Raw genomic sequence first — 23538 nt, forward strand, 5'->3', positions numbered from 1 at the left:
GGAAAGTGCTGCGAAATTTGCCGTTCATAGACGGTCCATAGAGCGCATATGGAAACAAGGTGAGAACTCCATAATGAATGACAACATCGTTGCTGATGTCTCTGCTCGAATGAAAGGGAGAGTTGGTAGAAAGAAGAAATGCATTGATCAGGATAGACTTAAAACATTCCATTGCGTCAAAGAAAGACTATCAGATCTGTAGCTGTCGCTTTGGGTATGGCAAAATCAACAGTGCATCGCAGAATCCAAGAAAAAGCTGTTCGACGACATTCATCAAGACTAAAACCAACACTGAACTTCACAGGAAGACAGAAGCGTTTGCAGTTTTGTTTGACAATGTTGGATCCAGCAATTTCGATACGCAGAGCAAGATTTCAGGGCATGTTCGATCGGATTCATGTTGATGAAAAATGGTTTTACATGACTGCAGAAAAAGGACGATTTTACCTTGCTCATGAAGAACCCTATCCACATCGAACCTGTCAGAATAAACGCTTCGTCACGAAGGTGATGTTTCTAGCAGCAGTGGCATGTCCCCGTCCTGATTCAATGCGTAACCAGTACTTTGATGGTAAACTTGGGGTATTTCCATTCATCGTCCAGGAACCAGCAAAACGCAGTAGCAGAAATAGGCCTAGGGGGACACTGGTTACGAAACCTATCCACTCCGTTACACAGGACGAATACAGAAAGATGCTCATCGAGAATGTTCTTCCTGCTATCCAGTTAAAATGGCCTTCATGGACAGCATCAAAACCCATCTACATGCAACAGGATAATGCAAAACCGCACATTGATCCGTCTGATCCTGAGTTTAAAGCTGCCGCTTCTAATACTGGTCTAATCATACAATTGTACTGTCAGCCTCCAAATAGCTCAGATATGAATGTCGTAGATCTCGGCTTCTTCCATGCCATATGGTCTCTCCAATATTAAGAGGCAACGTCCACAGTAGATGAACTTGTTACTGTTGTGTGTGTCCTCTGCGCTCAGCTCCGCGCCTACAAGCTCCGCAACCCGCCGCATCACCGATGTTTCCAGAGCCTACGAGAGGACTGCACTGCGCCTGGCATGCTCGTCGGTGACGTCAGCCAAGCGCTATATAAGGAACGACGTTCCTCGCCTTACCGAGGACTACCCCAGTGTCCAATAACCAGACCACACCGCAAGTCACATACGGAGGCATTCCTCTAAAAAATGTGTCTTGAACAGGTGGACAGATTGCTGGTTTGGAGGTCTCACCTCCGGACATTGCCTCATCTTCCCTGGTTCCCGTAGCCACGTCGAGCCCCGAGTCAAGCATTCTGCTACACTCCCAAGTCCTCACCAGTGCTCCGACGACTATCTTAGCATTCTGCGAATTAAGATATTGATGCAAGTTCCTTGCAAGTCTAAGTCCAATACAAGCATTATACTAACACGACTCTCTCTACAAGTTACACTTGTTATCCCACGACAGATAGTTTTTGACTATCCAAGGACATTTCCCAGTGAAACAGACTATCTCCTCAAGATAGGTGTAAATGTGTATATAGGACTCTCTCTCTGTAAATATATGTTAGTGCCACAGACTTTCAGTCTATCATTTAATAACAGCATTAACTGCGTGCATTCAATCAAGCTTCAAGACAAGTTTCATTTTATTTCTTGTAAATACTGTACAAAACTCTTGAAGAAATAAACTTTATGTTGTGTTACTGTATACCAAGTGCCTTGTATACAACAGTTACTGCTGTTGAAAAAGCCTTCAACGACCTTCCTGAATAATGTTTTCCTGACCCTGCAACAAGTTATGGCTGAATGCATGAAGGTTCATGAAAAGAACTGTTACAACCTGCCTCACATGGGGAAACAGAAACTACAACGACAGGGGTGTATACCTCTTGTTCTACAGTGTGATTCCGATATTGTCAAATCAGCTCGTGCTGCCTTAGAACGTGTTGAGTGTTCAGGTGCAGTTGTGAGTACCGTCAATAGCATCGGCTTGGTGTGGTGTGTTAGTGTTATAAGTATATTCCTTTCTGTATTGTTTATTGTCAATAAATTACTTGCGAAAGGAATCTGACTAATATTTTGGAACAGAGGAAGTATAATTTAATATGCATAAAATAAAATACTTAATCTTCGCACTATGTGGTTTCACTTTTTACTTACCTTCGGGTTTCCACATAAAATGTGCTCTGCTCTTGGGCCTGCACGTTGTAATTATCTGATTAATTACACATACAGTAACCTGAAACATTAACTCTTTCATTGATGTTGGGCGCCAGCTACAAATAACTGTAACAATAATAGAATGAGAGGCTTGAATATCTCTAGGGTGTGGGGTAATAAGCGTACATTGACAGCATAACATAGGTTCTGGGAAAAGGATATTGACATTTGGTTTCCCAACTAAATTTTGAGGTTATCTGATCTACCATGAAATAATTAACTGTACTTGATACTAAACAAAATATATTCTTACATTTTGAAATTGAAATAGTGAGATTTGCTGCGATAATGAAGGTACAATATAAAACTCTGAAATTAAAACGGACTGAAGCTCTAGGCATTCAATTTAAGATACTCTTGACCGGACATTTGAAATCTGTACGGGAAATTAATCCCTCACTGGTTCACATTACAGTACCTTGGACACTTTGAGTGTTCTTGGGACGTATTCCTTGGAATTGGCATTAGCTGTAGGCATCTCGAACCTAATTTGGTAATCTATGCTTTTAGCTTCACAAACGAGAGTTAGTATGGCCTATAAATCAACTTTACACGTAATCCACCGAACTGCTGGTCTCCATTTCGTAGACCCAATCTTCGGCTGTCACCAAACCGACACAAGAACTCGACGGAACACATACACGGAACACACTACGAACTTCTAATACATCTGATCACTGACGACTCCGTAACAAGCTGACTGCTTCTTCACTATTCAACTGACTGACCGACTGAGGCCTCTCCATCCAAATGACTGACTGCTATAGGATACCAACTCTTTTATAGATTCTAATTATCACATGGTTTACGCCTACGTCATGAGTAAATCAGTCCATGATCTCACTCAAACCAAGCGTCGACATATTGCACGTGATGTTTAAATTGCCGCAGGTAGGGTAAACTCCCTGACCACACCTCCTGTTTCTCAATGAACGCAGTGACGTATGGGGTAGAACCATGACTCGACACTAAATATAGCTGTATTACACCACTTACTGCAACTTCTTAAACGTAGGTTCACGAATGTACCATTACATTACATTCGAAGCGCTTATGCGAAAGAAGAAGGGGCAGACAAAATGGCGCGCGGCAACTTCAAGCAGTACAAATGTATAAAACTTGTCACCGAAATTCAGATCAGTATAAGTCTAGAAGGCGCAGAATTATAAAGGCCATGCAAAGGAACATTAAGACGGAACAATATTGTTTTAAAATAATTGAAACTAATTCATTCTTTACTTGAAGAATAAAATATTGCATTGAATAAGTCATCGTAGTCCAACCACACCTTTCAAGAAGAAGAAGAAGAAGAAGAAGTCATCGTAGAAGAAAGAAGACGGAATCTGTCGTCATTGTGGAACGAAATAATAATTTAAATAAGAAGATTGAGGCAAAATTGCGAGCTAGATAACAGAGAACAGCAATCGAGACACGAGAAAGGTTTGAGATCTTTAAATCTAAATATTGATGAAAGGTGATATTGAGACCCCTTAAAAGAAGAGGCGAGAAGGCAAAATTGCGTACTACAGGCAATATAGTACACTGAAGAGTGATTAAATTAGCAATTGGAATCCATAATTTGTCCGAGAAAAATATATTTATTAACAAGAAACCATATCTGCATATATTTATTAACACGAAACCGTATCTGCATAGTAACAGAATCGCAATTCTACATAGAAACAATAATATATAGATGTATTGAGAGGCTAAATGAATATTTCAAATATGTATTCTGCAAATACAATTTTAATTTCTACTTTCTTGAGCGATTGTGACATCATGGAATCCGTCTAAGCTGAGGGAGAAGATTACCCGGGACTCCACAACGAAGCTGAGCACATGGTGTTATGTGTGAGCACAGCCATGCATTGGGACCAGATATGACGTCTGGAGAGGTGGAAATCAGCCGCATGGATCACGCATAACATCCGAGGAGAAGGTAGCAGTCCCAGAGGAGAGACGAGATATAAGTTTTCTGTGTAAAGGTATTTATGACATTTGCTACAAATAATTTCATTCGGTGAAATATTTAGTTCAGATGTATCGTATGTCCCAAATTCTAACCGTTAGCGGCAGGTCCTGGTCATAATAACCACGAATATTAATTATTTTATGTAGCATGTATACTCACATGTGAAGTGACATGGTTATGTTGATGTTTGTAGTGAGTATATATCGATTTATCATACCATTCTACTCGGAAAGGCTATTCAGTTATGAATCTGGAGACATTGGGAAGAATGCATGTTTTATAAAACGCAGATGAGCTTTAGGAGGGAATCAGACTGACAAGCACGACCGCACCTACATGAAATAAGGGAAGAGATGGATCCTACTTGGATTATAAGAATATTGCAGAAGTTATATCGTCGAGGGAGATTATTATCGTAACAAATGTGGTGTTATAAGGAGGGATAATGAGATGTTATATGAGAAGAATGATGATTAAGAAGAGATGGATTTGAATTGTGTATTAACAGAGATGTTGAGATTTAATGTTTGTTTTTCGACGGGTTACGTGTAAGATGTAACGAAGTTGTATGATACATGTTGATAGAGGATCATGTTTGAATGGTTATTATAGGGTTATTGTCATGTCGAGACGAATGTATTAGCACGATACCAGCTAATTTTATGTCAGTTTGAGACACATTCTGACAGAATATGAGTAATTGTTAGCCTCCGTATGCTTAATGGTGAAGATATAAGAATTTATGTCAAGAGTTATCGCCGTATTTAGGATCATTCTTTCCCAAGCAAGCAGTAGATTGAGATATTGAGCAAATTCGAATTAACGGCACAGCGGTATATGAAATGAGGTCAAACTATGATTGGTGGTAGAATAATATATTGATATTTGGCACATCCTTTCGTTTACTATACTGGTGGATGATTAATGAAAGGTATATTTAGCTTGTTTATGATTCTTAGTATTGCAAATGAGTTAATATAAGATAAATAGATAAATATTTCATTTTTAACAAAATTTTGAGGGTATGACAACAATCTTTAGCCATATTAAGGAAACTTATCGAATATCTCGGATCTCCCAAGTCATGTAAAGTCATAAGAGACCAAGTATGAAAATTTTCCCCACAATAAAAATAATAAAGATGAAGACCTTGTATAGGGACAACAGCAATATCAAGTATGAATGAATTTACGTGGAAACTAATCAATTTGCGAGAATTATATTTTCAGTAAGGCATCCTATTCACGTCATTAGACTTAAATTTTTCGACAGAGGAGTTGAATCGTGATTTGGATGTCACAAGATGGTGTTAAATAATTGAACAAAACGAAGTTTAGTATTGAATGAATTAGTATAAAAGAGAAGACCCCATTTCAATTATGTCATTGCCAGACATAATGTAAAATATGTTTGATTCTATGTGAAGCACCTTGTTCTTTTCTCATTTTATAACAATCTATATAAATTAAATCGTAACGGCCGTGTGTCTGTACATTGATTATTTGGGCGAAATTTCCGAACAGTTATCCGTTTCAGGTGTAATAATGACCATCTTCACAATTTTTAGCTTTGGTGTCTGTTTGTCTGTCCTTCTATAACTTGAAAACTACTGGATATATTTCCACAAAACTTCATATTTAGAATCCGCCTTTCCTTGGGTAGGTTTTAGGGCAAATATTGTTTCTAAATCCCTGAACTGACTGGGGATTTATACGAAATCGAAGCCGTGATTTTGCACTCCCTCAAAATATACACAACCAAACTTAATGGAAATCTACCTGCGTTAATGAAAATTAATTTCTAAACCTTTTTTCTCATGTGAATAATTTCGATAAGAAGATTAATACGGGAGATATCATTAACGGACCGTTTTTCGGTACAAGTCTGATCGGACGTAACGCAAAAGTGGGTGCGTGTAAAGCGTATTCTTTACAACTTGAAAACTACTGAAGATATTTGAACCAAACTTTATATTTAGCATCCACCTGTCGAAGGGTAGGTTTTTAGGCGTCTGTTTGTTTGTCTTTTTGTCTCTCTTTCTATAACTTGAATACTAGTGGACATATTTCCACCAAACTTTATATTTAGTATCCATCTATCCTTGGGTATGTTTTAGGGCAAGTATTGTTCCTAAATCCATGAACTGACTGGGGCTTTATACGAAACCGAAACCTTGATTTTGCACCGCTTCAAAATATACACAACCAAACTTAATGGAAATCTACCTGCCTTAATGGAAATTAATTTCTAAACCTTTTTTCTCATGTGCATCATTTCGGTACCAGAATTAATTGGTACAACTCCACTGGACTTAACGCAAGAGCGGGTGCGTGTACAGCGTATTTCTTAGAACTTTAAAACTACTGAAGATATTTGAACCAAACTATATATTTAACATCCGCCATTTTAATAATAATGTTGTTTGTTTTACGTCCCACTAACTACATTTACGGTCTTCGGAGACGCCATGGTGATTTTACTCCCCCACAATATATGAAGTAGAAGAGCAACCTGACTGGAAATCGACCAAACTTATTGGATATCCAATTCTGTTATTTTCTCATATGCATTTTTTCAACAGGAGGAACAATAAGGGAGATATTATGAAAGGTCGGTTTCTCAGGCTAAGTGCAGCGGACATAGCCCAAAAGGTGTTAAACGTGGAGCAGATTCCTTATCTATATAAATAAAATCGTAACGACCATGTGTGTGTACATTGGCTATTTTGGCGAAATTTCCCTACAGTTATCCGTTTCAGATGTAATAATGATCACCCGCATAAATTTTAGCTTTTTTGTCTGTTTGTCTGTTTGTCTATAACTTGAAAACTACTGGATATATTTCTACTTCATATTTAAAATCCACCTGTCTTTGGGTAGGTTTTGGGGCTGTTATTGTTTCTAAATTTCTTAATTGATTGGGGGTTTATACGAACCGAAACTGCGAATTTGCACTCCCATAAAATATACACAACCGAACTTAATGGAAGAGAACTTGCTTTAATGAAGATCAATTCCTAAACCTTTTTTTCTCATATGCATAATTTCGACAGGAGGAATAATAAGGGAGATATCACGAACGGTCGGTTTTGCAGGCTGAGTCCAGCGGACATAGCCCAAAAGGTGCTGTACGTGGAGCAGATTCCTTATCTATATCAATAAAATCGTAATGACAGTGTGTCTGTGCATTGACTATTATGGCGAAATTTTTGTGCAGCTATTCATTTAAGGGGTAATAATGAACATCTGCATATTTTTTCTTATAGTTTCTTGAAAGTCCTGAATTTCACCCCCTTCGCCCAAAATCAAGATCGCGGCACAATCTGCCAGACGAGCCAGAAAATTGAAATTAGGCGAAATTATACGATTAGGCTTTAACCGACGGAAAACATCCTAAATCTTTAAGTTTTTCACTTTTTATCCGCGAAGAATATCTAAATATGGAGGCAATTTTAATGACGGTGCAGACCTTCGTTTCGAGGTACTTTGCGGCTAAACGGTCAGTCGTGTCAGAAAATGGATGGCCCAATCTCAGTTCAATTTGCAGTGATCTACAACTTTGGTCCTATAACGTTTCGTCGTATCTCTATTCCTTATATGTTAGATTTGTCTCAATTTCTCGATTATACCTACATTTTGCTCTTTGCACGCGTATAGTTCGTAATTCGAATCACTTATGTGAAATATAGAATCATCTAATTCTACAAGATTATTGGCCCACGCAGTATCCATACGTGAGCCAAATTCTATGTATGTAGCTGTCACATTCTTACCCAAAAGTAATGCACTGTGAGACAGCCTACGAAAATGTCATCCTATTCAACGTCTCTAACTCGATTTTACCCATAAATAGATGGGACAGGAGAAAATATCTAAGACCAGCCATTTAGAGCGCTAAATGAGGCGTCTTATAGTACAATCCGTTTGACGATGTCATGTATCATTTAGCAGCAGTTTTTCTGTAAATGGAGGTTTGCAATATTGTAAACATGCATATACTTCGTATGTCGATCTATATACGTATATTCATTGAGGTCGATTTATAGCGACGTAGAAAGGGTGTTTTCGCCTTTATAATTAATATTTTACATCGAGAGTGACTCTCAGCAGGATGGCGTCTGCTATTGTAGTCATTACTCCCCACATCGAATTTAACTGGCAGTAGGAATGTGATCCTTCTCCAACTCCTTTGTAACTAGCATTAATAAGGAGGGACTACCATTGTAATTAATAATTACCGTCTCGATTTGACTGGCAGAACTCAAGGGAGCATGCAGTTTTGTTCAAAGCTCCCCTAACCGATTGTGTTTGGGAGTAGGCAAGTGTGTCTGCCATTATAAGGAAATTTACCCATCTAAAATGTGACCTGCGTTAGGCATAGTTTCCCTGCTATTGTAATACAAGGTTATTAACTCGGTGTAACTGGCATAAAGAAAAGGGGCCTGTCATTATAATGACAACAGCACAACTCAATTTTGAATAGCGATAGGGAATGTGCCTGCTATTATAATAAAAACTCCTCAGATGTGATCTGTCTGGAAGTAGGAAAAGGCGCCTACCGTTGTAACGAAAAGTCCCCAAATTGATTGTGACGGCGCAGTAGGTAATGGAGCCTCCCATTATAATGAAAATGTTCCTACTCGATTGTGAAATGCGGTAGCCAAGTGAGCCAGACGTTATCGTTACACTCCGCAACTCACACCTTACATTGGAAACAACGTATGGGAATCTCCCTCTGGTGTTTCTGGATGACGCTAATAGGCATGCAGTTTAAAAAAACTTATTTACTGCATGTACAGAATAGCTTTTGTGAACGACATTCACTGTCCAGTGTCTGATGTCTAACTTCACTACGTGCACAGCTAACGAACGAACGAACGAACGAACGAACGAACGAACGAACGAACGAACGAACTAACTGACTAACTAACTAACTAACTAACTAACTAACTAAGTTTTCATACTGTACCCTGAAAGGGTACGGCGGGCCTCTTAGAGGGTAAAGTCCTCTCTCTCTCCAGGGAGATTCATTGTGGTAATTTGAACAAGTGGCTGTGCGGTTTGGGCCATGTAGCTATCAGCAAATACTCATTGGTGCCATAAGACCTATCTGTGTTAGTGCAACGTACAGCAGATTGTAAAAAAACAAAAAACAAAAAAACCTATGGTGATAATTGTGGTGCGGGGAAGGTGAGAGGGATGGTGGTCGTGGCTTATAAAGTGATCTGTCCCGGCATTCGCCTTCGTGAAGGGGTATCGAAAATCACTGAAAACAATTCTTAGGACAGCCGGTGGTGGGGACGAGCACCTATGTCTCCCAAATATAGAGCTTTGTTTCATTACAATCTGTTGTAGGTCGCAGCGGCACAGATAGGTCTTATGGCGACGATGGGATAGGAAAGGACTAGGAGTGAGAAGGAAGTGACCGTGATTTTAACTAAGATACAGCCCCAGCATTTGCCTGGTGTGAAAATGGGAAACCATGGAAAAGCACCTTCAGGACTGCCGACAGTGGGGTTTGAACCTACTATCTCCAGAATGCATGCCATTAGCTACATGACGCAAACCGCACAGCAACTTGCTCGGCGAATGTAGAGCTGCAAGACTGATAAAACTAGCCGCTGTTAAGACCAAACCTACTCTATTCAGTGGCAGCAACGACTAGTTTTCCGGTGATCGTTAGCTCTAAATTGTTTAGGAATGCAAAGCATTGTAGAAAAGTTCGTCAGTTAAATGGTCCATTATACCGCTCGCGAAATTCTCAGTCTTGCCCTGACGCAGGGTTTAGTCGTAGATTATAAGTTCTTAATCGTAAGTTGTTAGATTTCGACCGATAAAGGCTACTTCAGCCTCTGCACGACCTTTTGGGTCACTCTGTACATATAGTGAGACATAGACAGTCATCTGCTGACGAATTATGATAGCTTTTCAGCAAGAGAGCAACCATGAATTCAACTGTTTCGATACTAAAATAGGACTGTTGTTTATTTATCAGGAAGAGAATCCTATTATTTTTATTATTATTCGTTCTTTCTTTCTTTCTTTCTTTCTTTCTTTCTTTCTTTCTTTCTTTCTTTCTTTCTTTCTTTCTTAATCCGTCTACCCTCTACGGTTGGCTTTTCCCTCGGACTGAGCGAGGAAACCCAGCTCTACCGCCTCAAGGGCAATGTCCTCGAGCGTGAGACATTGGGTCGGGGAATACAACTGGGAAGGAGGACCAGTACCTCGTCCACGCTGCAACACTCGCTATGCTGAGCAGGGGCCTGGTAGGGGATGGGAAGATTAGAAGGGATAGACAAGAAAGAGGTAGGAAAGTGGCCGTGACATCAATTTAGGTACCATCCCATCATTTGCCTGGGGGAGAAGTTAGAAACCACGGAAAACCACTTCAAAGATGGCTGTGGAGGGAATCGAACGCCCCTCTACTCAGTTGACCTCCCGAGGCTGAGTGGACCCCGTTCCAACCCTCGCACCCCTTTTCAAATTTCGTGGCAGAGCCGGGAATCGAACCCGGGCCTCCGGGGGTGGCAGCTAATCACACTAACCACTACACCACAGAGGCGGACATTATTATTATTATTATTATTATTATTATTATTATTATTATTATTATTATTATTATTATTTTCGTTTCAACTACCCACGTGTTGCGATTATACAATTTCCATCATTTGTTCAAATTATCTATCTCTATTCTCTTTCACCAGTACTCCTTTATCCGTTGACTTACTCGTGCTTCTTCCTCTGCCGAGAATACTCTGTTCTTTCTCGTTTTCTCGTCGGATATATCCTTCACCTCCGGAACCTTTCTTCTGTTTCGCATGTATTCTGCCCTGATTACACCCTTTTCTAGATTTTGATGGACTTCTTTCATCTATGGTGTTTGTGTTTTCCTGTTCTCCTGGAAAACGCGCGCGCGCGCGCGCGCGCGCGCGCGTGTGTGTGTCCTCATCCCGAGGTGGTGCAGCTCTTTTCAGGCACACCCCCAATGGAGGTGAGCTGCATGTACTATTCCAACCACATACCTGCCCTCCTGCCATTCTTAAATTTCCGTCAGTATCGGGACTCGAACCCGGGCCCCCGAGGATGGCAGCTAATAACACTAACCGTTACGCTACGGAAGCGGACTCCTGGAAAGTGAGAATCCTGTTGTTGAGATTTTCTAGTTCCATCCTTTTAATATGTCCACAGAAAACCAATCTTCTTCTTATATTTCTCTTTACTATCGTCTTAGGAAATTTCTGAATGTTAATTTACTAATCAAGGAGTGCCTTGTGTTTCAGCCTACGTCACTAATTCTACAGACGAGGTGCCTCTGCCACAGGGACGTTACACTGTACCAGAGGCCGTAGTAGAGCCTTTGCAGCCTCGAGGTCTAAGAGTCTCTATACCAGGTGAGTTTCCTATGAAATGTTGAAATCAGTTAGGAATTACTTTTTTCTAATTAGGATATGGGCCTATTATTATTATTTCGTGTTTCATACTGAACAGAGGAATTAATTTAAAAATGGTACTTCTTGGTTTGTGTCGTAGGTTCCTACTTTATTATCCCAGAAATGCTGTATTGATATTCGGCAAAGGAATGTTAAGGGCAGAGCTAAAATGGCCAATTGGTCGCAGGCGGGACACGAACCCGCAGTCTTCGGGTTTCCACGACCGATTGAGCTACGATGGCATTGGTATTTCTGCTTTGTTTCTTAGGTATTGTACTTTACTTCCCTCTATTTGGCACGACCTAAAAGCTGAAAACTTAAATTTGATTATTGTACCTGTTGGCCTGCTGTTGGCGTTTTATGGACGAAAATGTTTTTCTTTGTACCAATTTTCATGCACATATTCCCAGCAATGTTTTTAAATTTATAGATAATTTCGTTTTGGTGAACTGGTCAGAGCAGTGGGCGTGGTGAATGAGCACAATACTAACCCGAGACCTTACATGACGTTTGGTGTTTGAGTCGTATTATTTACTGTCTCGTTCAAAAGTAAACACTGAATCAAGCAATGTTTTGACCTCATATTTCATAACTTAATGCGATAATTCAATTAACATTTGGAAAGGTATTCAGATGTTCAGTCACTATTCTCGAAGGGGAACCAAATTAGTCACATTTAATTAAAACCTGAATGGGTTACAGGTGAAAACCCATATAGAGAATCTAGTTGCCTCTTACGTCAGGTAGGTGATACCGTGGATGTATTCTACCACCCCCACCCACAGGGGGACCTGTAAGAGGCCGGCAGTACCCCTTCAGGTAGGCCTACGGAATGAAAAATTTGTAGTTAACAGTTAATTGACACCGGTTTCAGCTTAATAACGCCTAGTTTTGGCTAGTCTTGAAGTTCTACCTTTGGGACGCAGAGGGGCTGGTCCCTACCGGCGGCTGTTTTGAGAATGGTTTTCCGTGATTTTCTATTCTCCTGCACTAAGGCAAAAGCTGGGACAGTTCCTGTTATAGGCCCCGGACGCATCCACCTCACCTTCTCCGCAAAGCACACCTCCGATACAAATCTCCCTGGCCTTAAAGAGACAGCGTTTCCGTCTAGATGGCCCGCCGTCCCCATCAGCGACGGAATTAAAACTAAAAAAAAAAAAAAAAGAGATTGTTTAAGTACCTTACGTTCAATTCGTATGCACCGTCCTCTCCAAGTTCCTGTGATCAATCCTGCTGTGGGTGGGGGCGGCCTCTGCCTGTCGTACGAGGCGACTAAAAGGGGCCCGAGCGGCTCTCAACTTGGGAACGGGGGTTGGCGACTACGGGGCCCCTAGCTGAGCCCAGGCATTGTTTCCACTTACTTGTGCCAGGCTTCTCACTTTCATCTATTCTATCCGACCTTTCTTGGTCAACTCTTGATGTTTTCCGACCCCATGCTATTAGAGCATTCGTGGCTAGGGAGTCTTTCATTTTCACGCCACTTGTGGCTTTCTTTTGCTGATAATTTTATTTTCCGAAGTATCGGATCCCTTTCATTTTTTTTCTCTCTGATTAGTGTTATGTAGAGGATGGTTACTATTTGTACTTCCTGTTAAAATAATGATCACCACCGCCACCACCACCACTCTCGTGGTCAACTCTTGTTCAATTCCCGTCCTGCTCGAATTGGCTTTCATTTCATTTCTTTTCATTTCTTCAACTCTGCTCTCATAGGACTGAAACTCTTGGGCCACCTCTTCCAGTTGCTGTCACGAAGGGCTGATACTAGTTTACTTGAAATTTTATTTGCATTCATCTACATCACGTGTACAGCAATATTTTCTTGTGTATCTCCTCAGATTCTCCGGGCATCGAAATATTCGCTTTCCATGGAAACGTGAACAGGCCAATGAGCTCTTTAGAGGCAGGCACCATGTCCAAGGATGTGATGTATCCGACTAATGGACGATGGGTCTTCGAAGATCCAGACGTGGAGCTGAAGAAGGGTGATACCATCTACTACTGGACCTACGTGATCCGCTGTGGACTGGGCTACCGTAGGGATAACCAGAAGTTCGTGGTGAATGGTAAGTATGATTGAGAATAAACGAACCACTAGAACGAAACCATTACTGTTGACTATAGCGATCAATATTGCAACGTGGAAGGCCTCCACGTTCGCCATTTTAATATGTGACTTTGGGTTGGGACAGCGCCCGAAGAAGTGACGTCCACCCTTTTGAAGCCGCACCTCTCATGGTTGAGCCCAGGCGCAAAGCCCGCTCTCTTTCCATAGTATGCGCCCGTGGCGGCGCGAGGCCGAACTGGAAGCCACGAGAACAGTTAATCTGGAGTCTTCCCTCTCGTGAGGTTTCTGATTGTATCCAGCCTCCGGGCTGTTCTGGAACGACTGGCCCAGGTATATAAGGCAGGTGAGATCTGCGAGCTCGGTTGGAAGAACGAGGTGACTGCCGAAGTGAAAGGACGTACGTGCCTCTCGCTGCGCTCTCTCTCTCTCCTTGCCAGGCGCTCAGTACTTCTAGTGCTAACCAGGCAGCTGTACTTATTAGTACGACTTCGGAAGAGCATTTGTCTGAGCTGAGCACTTCTCAGTGCTCGCTCTTTCTCTTTCAGGAGCTTTATTTTCAGGAGGACCAGGATGGAGAAGCTAACTGTTCCAGCGAGACCGGCCGACTACGACTGCGGGAGAGCTATAGCGAAACTACAAGCGGCGCTCATAGCTGCGGACGCCCCCGATCTCCGACGCCCAGCGCTCTTGGTGTACAACCGATGGGGGAAGCACACCTACGAGGAGACGATTTATATAATCGACCTCCTTAGAGCCATCGCGGAGTTCATCGGAGAGTCGCTCTCCGAGATCATCAGCGAGGTGACCCCTGGCTGTGCGGTCATCATCCGCCCTAGGGATGCAACCAGCCTCAGGAGATATGAAGAGCTGGCGTCCCAGCAGCACCAAGTAGTCCGACTACCAGGACTCAGGGAGCACCTGGACGTCTCGGGCTACCAGGAGGCAGCCACGCAGACGGAGCCAAGGACCGAGGACGACGGCGGCGCTCCCGAGCGCCGCGACGACGCGACTTCAGTTGGAATGCGGTACTTTACGAAGTACACGCAGACCAACAAGGCCGCGAACCAGGATCGTCGACCACCTACCAAGGCGAAGTGGTCGCAGACGCAGGCCTACCAGGAGGGGCCTGTAACCCGGGCGCAAACCAGGAGAGCGTCCGTGATGGTGGATAGTAGCACGGCAGTGGACAAGGACGCCCCTTGGCGTGCTGAGGCCGCCGTCCAGGCCCTGCCAGTCAACATGTCGTTCGAGATGCAGACCTCGATGTGCGCCCCACAGGACAGGGAACGCAGTCGAGTGTTAGCACTGACCGACGCCGCCGCCGCCAGCCAGGGAGAAGAAGCAGATGGCAACGCACCGGAACCACCAGTCACCCCGGGGTCACCAGGTCGGGAGGAGGGCCACCAGGACGAGGCCTCCCCCCCAGCCGAGAAGCAGCCCCAGGGAAGAGGAAGAAGACGACGCCGCACCAGGAACCAGAAGGCGACGCTGGCTCATCAGGAGAGGACCGCCCAGCCGCAGCCCAAGACTGCTCCCAGGACAGCAGTCAACTGAGGAGCCAATCAGGAGAGGACCTCAGCGGGTAGCGGTAGTCAGGTGAGAGTAAAACGTCCCCCTCAGCAGCTCTTGCAGTGTTTCCGCTGTCTGAGGTGGGGCCACCGTCAAGTTAGCTGTGGACTCCAAGTGAAGTGCAACCGCTGTGGTGGTGATCACCACTACACGGCCTGCGCAACACTTAAGGAGGGGCCGGTGTGCGCCAATTGCGCGGGGGGCCACCCGGCCTCCCACCGCAGTTGCCCAGTCTACAGGGCCATGGCGCGGGCAGAGAGGAAGGAGGCCCGGCGCCATGACCCACCCCCTTCCAGGAGTAGACGAAGTACACGCAGACCAACAAGGCCGCGAACCAGGATCGTCGACCACCTACCAAGGCGAAGTGGTCGCAGACGCAGGCCTACCAGGAGGGGCCTGTAACCCGGGCGCAAACCAGGAGAGCGCCCGTGATGGTGGATAGCAGCACGGCAGTGGATAGCGGCGGGCTTGGCCTCACTCTCCGTGATCGGAGACTGGGCACGAGGTACCCCAAGGAGGTGGAGCCGTGCGACAGGCCCTAGTGGTACTCGACGCATGGCTCCGCAGCCGGCAAGGACCGTGCTAGTCACAGCAGTGCCCAGACGGACTGATCCCCAGACGATGGAATGGCAAGGAAATGGTTTATGTTTTGTGCATGCTACCTGTTCCTAACTAACACAACCTCTGGTCTTTTTCCAGCCCACATCCTTGCATGTGCTATCAAAAGATGTCAGGTTTTACATGTAGGCTCTTTCTTCTTTCTGCCTATGTGGTTTTTCCCTGACCCTTCAATACCATACTTCAACACCATATACCTAACACAAACTCTTGCCGTGGTAGCGAGTCTGAGTCGGAAACCGGCAGATACTCCTTGTATCACTTCCCACTCTTCCCTGCTATCTCTTTCTTGTTCTTAGAAATAATAGCATGTCGGAGGCCATGTAGATTGAGTCGTTGGTCACGCGGGGGGAGCGGGCTTCGCCCCCCCCCCCCCGGAAAAAAAAAGCGAGCTCGGTTGAGTGTGAGTGTTTAGTCGATGAGCTGAGTGCAGTCAGTCTGTGTGTGAGTTGACAGCCTGTGGAGAGGGTTCTGCCCGCGGAACGGGGTATTCGTTCTGCGTGTCTGTCGCCGTAGTGAATTTCTTAGGCCAGCCGCTGTGTAGCGACCATCGTGTGCTGTAGCGGCGTGTGAGAAAACACTGAGTACTGGCATGGGGCAGTGAACGGTGGTTCTAATGGAGTGAATTGGCGGCGTATGTCATCCGACCTGCGAGACTATCACATGCGGGCTGTAAAATGAGGACTGTGATAGCGGCAACTGCGTGACTGAGTGAAACTGTAAGTGCTAGTGAATGGAGTCCGAGTGTGAACTAAAGTGGATGTACAGAAAGAATTAGGAGAGAGCGCGAACTGTGTAATTGTGTGATCTATACTTTGTAAGTAGTGATCCTGGTTTGCCTATTTGTGTTAATGTGTAGATTAAGTAGTTAGATAATGCATTTTAGAACTTTAACGTTACCAGTGTCTGTGTTTATTTGTCTACCCCCAACACGCAACAATATGTTCTTTCTCAAGCTGGCCACCACTCCGACCTGATGACTTGAGTAATAATAATAATATTTATTTATTCACGAAGCACAAGATACAGCTACACTGAGCAAATTTTACTTGCACTGTCAACAGACTAATTAACAAATGTAAACTTTCAAAATAAAATATAACAAACATAACAAAATATAACAAGATCAGGTACACAGCCTACTAATAACAACTGTCCAAATCGAAAACCATAAGAATGTCCATGTTTATAGTCGAGTCGTCGTGGATCCAGATGACGGTATAATCCATTCACATCAACTTATCTTTAAGAGACTATTTACACCCCTCTCGAATATGCTTTTATTTGATGCTATATCAAGCTCTTGCCTCCTATTAATATTGTTATAGAGTGTTGGGAGGCGGATTAGGAAAGATCGTTGAAGTATTGAGTGATGAGTGTGTGGAATGTGGAGAAGGTCTTTGGTTCTGGTGGAGCAGGAAGGAACGCGGAGAGAGAAGAGTGAGACAAGATGTTCCGAGCGGTATTGCCCATTTAAGATCCCGTGGAGGAAACTCAGGTCAGCTACCTGTCGCCTGATGTGCAGCGGTGACATAATTATTGCCCTTAATACCTGCTGCGTACACAGATTTCTGAGCTTCGGGTTTTTGCTCCTTACAATTGCAGCAAAGAATGACACTGCTCTGTCTAACTGGTTAATATTGGTGGGGGAGGCTGTTGTCCAAATCGGAGAGCAGTAGTTTAAGGGAGGTTGAATGATTGTGAGGAAGAAGTGCCGAAGAGCAATGGGGTAAGCTATTTCTGTGAAACGGTAGAGAATGCCTAGTAATTTCATAGCCTTGGTTGTATATGTTTCTACGTGGGTCTTAAATTGTAATTTTGTATGGAATATCACACCTAGGTCACGCTGTAATAATAATAATAATAATAATTGTTACCGTGTTTTGGTGGATCAGCAGAGGTGAAAGAAGGTGCGGGCTGGAATGGGTCTAACTACTAGTCCGAAAGATGAATTTAAAATTTAAATAAAGGTTATATTTTCAACTGATAACAAGATTTGACAATTTTCACTAGGTTGAAATAACAAAGAAAAATCAGGTACAAAACTTTAAACGAAAGCACAAGTTAAGGTATTTTTTTACAATTCTGTGCTACGAGCCCCCAAGTTTATCAATTCCTGAACTCTCAGCTCACAACCACAAATTACCAAAGGGCAGAGAACCCCTAATTACATGGAGCATTTGCTCCCACCTCGTAATGTCAAGCCTCCTAGAGGCACCTTTCAAAATACCAGAAAGAGCTGACCGCTCTCAATCTTTCAAGGCTATCAAAAGGCCATAAACGGACTTTACTACAAACTGCCCTCAAGGCACACTTACAAAGAAACAGGGGTATCTTGTACTCATTCTACCGGGCCTTAGTGGATGAATACTAGGTTAATAAAAATGGCCCAAAATGCAAAAGGAATGGAGGCGTGAATTACCACTCCTAAATACACAATTTAATACCTAAGTGGCGCTAGGCCGATACACAGGGGCTATTCCCACACTACATAGGTAACTTGTATAAGAAAATTTTAACACATTAGGAAAGATTAGAAAATCAGTTACGAAAACGTAGTCACCTCAAGTCGAAATGGAGGGGAGCTCGAGAGGGTAAAGCACTCTCTATCCCCGATTTACATTTAAAGTAATAAGAAAATGTTTACATAAGCCGGCACTAAGTTACATTTTAAACAGGCAGGATACTTGAAAAGGTTTTGAACCTTCCCCGGGAATTAAACTGCTGACCAAGAAAGAAAATAAAGTTAAGAGGCCATTACCTTTGCTGAAGAGCTGCTGCTCGAAGGAAGAGGCGCAACCCGCCCCCTGCTGTACTTCCATACACTAAGCTAGATGTTGTTGAAGTGGCGAAGAGCCGAGAAAATCAGCAGTTTTTAAACCCTCGTGGAAGAATTGAGACCTTTCATGAATAATAAAGACACACCCGCTCCACTTTATTGGGTAGCTAAGAGTTACACATGGAAATTCGAAGAAGAGACCTCTGATAGGTGGAAAATTAATTACAGAAATTACCGATTGGCTAAATTCAAAACAGGCGGAAAGAAAGCTTAATATTGCCAACCCACAAATAAAAGAACAACATTTAGTAAGGACCAAAACTTATAAATACACAATTTCTTCAACAAAAGTTCCTTCACTTCGCACCAGGCTGCATAATCATAGTTTTTTGGGTAGAGACATCTGTTAGCGAATGTCCACACTTCTTGATCCATAGAAAACAAAACACGTTGAAATCCACACAGTATAGACAACTTTGTAATCCCAAAATTTATAGTATAGACCTCTTCTGAGAAAACTCATGAATTACAGTTATACAGTTCTCAAAGTTCACAGTTTCTCCGGTAGAGGAGAATTTATTGGCGGAAAATTCAAATGTGCGGCGTATAGGTGTACCAACCGGTACATAATAATAATAATAATAATAATAATAATAATAATAATAATAATAATAATAATAATAATAATAATAATAATTGTACCGGGCGGTACACCTCCACGCCGCTAATTCAAAAGGTGCGCCAGTTGAAACTCCTCTGCCGGAGGAAGTCTGAACTTTATTGACGGTATTAATTTTCTACTTTCTCAGAAGATGTCACTACCTGTAAATTTTGGAGTTTTAGAACTGTGTCATTTTTGATGTGTTTTTGTTTTGCTTGAAGTAAGAAGTGTGAACTTTCTCTTCTAGAGGACACTACTGAGGAACTACAATAGTGCACCCTAGTGCGAAGAAAAATAACTGTTCTTTGGAGAAAATTTTATTTCAAAAGTTTGTTCTTTGTTAAATTCCTTTCAGTCATTGGTTAAGTTGGCAATATTACCCCTTTCTTTCCCCTTGTTTTAAATCTAGCCAATCCCGAATTTCTGAAATTAATTTTCCACCAATAATGTGTTTCTTCTTCATCTTGTGTAGGGGTTTCTCTTTATTCTCCAATAAAGTGATTGTGGGCGGGTGTTCTCATTCCCCTAACGCCTAGAACCTTCCGCGAGAGTATATAAACTGCTGATTTTAGGGTCTCTGCGCCACTTCTGTTCCATCTTTCAGTGTGTAAAGTACATAGCAGGGGGCGGGAAGCGCCTCTTTCTTCGGCAGCGGTCAACAACAAGGTAATGGCCAATTAATAACTTCTTTCTTTGCTAGCTCAGCAGTTTAACTCTCGGGGCGGGTCCGAAGCTTTTTCCATTATGTAACCTTCCTTAGAATGTAAAGAAACCTGTATCTATTTCATCTTTTAAACTGCATATCGGGATAGAGAGTGCTTAACCCTCTCGAGCTCCCAATCATATTGTTTTGAGGTGAACTTATTTTTCTCAACCTATTCTTCGTTAATATAATGTAAATTGTTCTTTTCTGAAGTCACCTCTGTAGTATGGGATTAGCCCTTGCATTAACGGCCTAGTGCCAAGTAGGTTTTAAATAAAGTGTATTAGGAGTGCGGAGAGCCTCCTTTCAAGTTGGTATTTTAGAGGCCATATAATTAACCTTTTCTCACTTAATAGGCCTCAGTAGATTGGGTATTTTACCCCTGTGTTTATGTCCGTTGAGGACAGCTTGAAGGTGGAGTTTGGTGTGGCCTGGGAGAGGCTTAAATTTGAGAGCGAGTGGCTCTTTTCCGGAAACTGAGTCTTGTATGCCTCGAGGAGGCTTTACGGTGTAATTTGGAGCAAGTGCTCCAGGGTTTGATTGGGGTCTTCTGCCCCGTTGTTGAAATTTGTATATCGTAAAGTTGGGCTAGTTGCTCAAGAATTGTGTTTTCAGGGCTCGAAGCCCAAATCCTGTAAATACTGTAATTGTACTTTGTTGTCTTGCTACTCCGTACCTGCCATTCTTGTTATTTCTGAATTTTGGAAAGAAAATATAACCTTGTTAAATTTTACATTTAACTTTAATTCCGTAGTTGGAGACCTATTCACACCCGCACCTTCTTTCACCTCTACCTACCACGGAAATCTCCGTAACAATAATAATAATAATAATAATAATAATAATAATAATAATAATAATAATAATAATAATAATAATAATATAATCACATATATATCGCACAGTGGGTAACCACTGCAATCTGCCAACCGAGTATTGGCGGGAAAACCGTACCTATTTAGAGTAGGAGGAAACGCCTGCTCTTAGCGAGAAATCATCATGAGGCCCTCCAAGGCTCACATCCTTGGTAGTATTTTGATCAGTAAGAAATATCACTGACTCCAATCTACAGTTCAACTGTCCAAACCATGGAGGAAAGTTCATCAGAAGCTACTGCCCGAGATGGTAACCAATCCACCTTCACATCGAGTGAAGCATGCAGAAGTTCGGATTATGGGGAGCCTGCGCCGACATGTATGGAGGTATCGGAGGCTCCAGGAATGATCAGACACAAACGCCGGAACTTTCTGGCTACTTTCAATACAAACTCCCTTCTCAAGACCGGCAAACTGGGACAGGTCACTGATGCCTTGTCCCGATATCAGATATTGATCGCTGAAATTCAGGAAACAAGATTTACGGACGAAGATTGCTTCGATTCACAAGGTTATAGAATCTTCAACGGCAAGACCGGTAAACGTGTAATAAAAACCATCCCACACTTAGGCACAGGATTTATTGTCAAGAGCAAGATTTTGGGCTTAATTGTGGTCTTCACTCCCCTAACAGCCGAGTCTCTACTCTTTCTTTTCGGCGTACAAATAGAGTTTACACAATGGTGAACGTACATGCGCCGATCAATCAGGCGAATAAGAAGGACCCGGAAGGATTTGACACATTCTGGGAGGAGCTAGAAGATATCCTCTCAAAGGTACCTGACAAGCATGCCATCATTCTGCTTGCAGATTTAAATGCCCATCTTGGCAAGGAACGAAAATATCAGAAGGTTACTTGAAACTATCCAGCTCACAGGAGAACCAATCGTAATGGGGAGAGGCTTGTGGAGTTATGCAGAGCATCAATCTGGTCCTAAAGTCAACTGCGTTCAAACACTTGCCCAGAAAACAGAAGACCTGGATTTCTCCAAACTTCAACCTTGGTGAATTCCAAATTAACCATGTCGCCGTTGCACAGAAAGCGCAACGAGAGATCCAGAATGTAAAGGTTCTGAGAAATGCCAATTTAGACTCGGATCACTACCTTTCGAAGATCAAAGTTACACTGATTCCAAGAAATACCAAGAAGATTACTCCAAAAAAACTGATAAGTTTGACAGAGACAAGCTAAGAAGCAACCAAGAATAAACCCGCAAGTTGGAAACTTTAAATCCAGAGAAATGGGAACAATTACAGGAGGCTACAGTCGGAATAGCTAAGGAGACTGTCCCACTCACGAAATCAAGAAAATATGCTTGGTGGGGTAATGAATGTGATGCAGCAGTACAGCTAAGACAGGTTGCATGGCAGACATGGAATTGCCACAAAAATGAAGCGAACAGGATCAATTCCTAAACGCGAGAAAATCTGCAACAAAAACCATCCGTGGTATGAAACGTATGTTTAATAAGAAAAGTTGGTACAAATTGAGCAAGACTTCCAGAAAAATAACACACGTAACTTCTATAAAACCTTCAAGCACAATCTGAACAAACCCCCAAGTCTACAGTTTAAGGATTTCAACGGTTATTTTGAAAGCCTCCTCAACTGTAAGGCTCCAGAGATCACCCATATTCGTCCCCCTTCCCCCCACCCCCTACGAAGGCAGAAATCAGGAATATAATCCAAGAGATGAAGGACGGCAATGCACCGGGTGAAGATTTGATAATACTGATGAACTGTGGAAGTACGCAGGGGATACGGCAATCGACAAGCTTTTTACAATTATTCAAGAGATCTGGGAAAGCGAAAAACTCAGTGGAGGGAGCTCTGCCGTAATTCATCCACTACATAAGAAAGGGGAGATAACAGATGTGAACAACTACCGTAGCATCTCTCTTCTGTCAATAACTTACACGATCCTCTCAATGGCGGAAATAAATGAAAAGTTCAGGGGTAGAAAATGGGGGTAAGTAAGGCTAGGCTAGGTGTATATGAATCTTGCAATCGACTCTCTAGCCATCGCAAATGATCTAGTTATCTTTTCAGACTCCACTGATACGGCAGAAGAACAACTTAAACAAGTGAAGACTCAAGCTTTGAAGGCTGGGCTTTAAATCTCCTTTCAGAAGACGCACTTCATGACGAACATAAAATCAGCGCCAAGGGAACTGAAGGTCGAACTAGGAAAAATTGAGCACGCAGAAAAGTTTAAATACTCGGTGAATGGATGGAGGTCTGCCTTTGTGGTGTAGTGGTTAGCGTGATAAGCTGCCACCCCCGGAGGCCCGGGTTCGATTCTCGGCTCTGCCACGAAATTGGAAAAGTGGTACGAGGGCTGGAACGGTGTCCACTCAGCCCCGGGAGATCATCTGAGTAGAAGTGGGTTCGATTCCCACCTCAGCCATCCTGGAAGTGGTTTCCCACTTCTCCTCCAGGCAACTGCCCGGATGGTACCTAACTTAAGGCCACGGCCGCTTCCTTCCCTCTTCCTTGTTTATCCGTTCCAATCTTCTCATCCCCCACAAGGCCCCTGTTCAGAATAGCAGGTGAGGCCACCCGGGCGAGGTACTGGTCATCCTCCCCAGTTGTATCCCCCGACCCAGAGTCTGAAGCTCCAGGACACTGGCCTTGAGGCGGTAGA

The 23538-nt window shown here is 42.9% G+C and overlaps 1 protein-coding gene across 1 annotated transcript in view; it reads left to right on the forward strand.

Annotated features, from left to right (window-relative positions):
- LOC136874962 (uncharacterized) overlaps positions 1 to 23538 on the forward strand; it is a 121677-nt gene that overhangs the window by 84325 nt on the left and 13814 nt on the right. The window contains exons 3-4 of the mRNA XM_067148674.2: positions 11472 to 11582; positions 13460 to 13687. Coding sequence (XP_067004775.1) covers positions 11472 to 11582; positions 13460 to 13687 — 339 coding nt within the window. The remainder of the gene's footprint in view (positions 1 to 11471; positions 11583 to 13459; positions 13688 to 23538) is intronic.

The sequence above is a fragment of the Anabrus simplex genome, chromosome 5 (assembly GCF_040414725.1).
Source record: "Anabrus simplex isolate iqAnaSimp1 chromosome 5, ASM4041472v1, whole genome shotgun sequence".
NCBI classification, from domain to species: domain Eukaryota; kingdom Metazoa; phylum Arthropoda; class Insecta; order Orthoptera; family Tettigoniidae; genus Anabrus; species Anabrus simplex.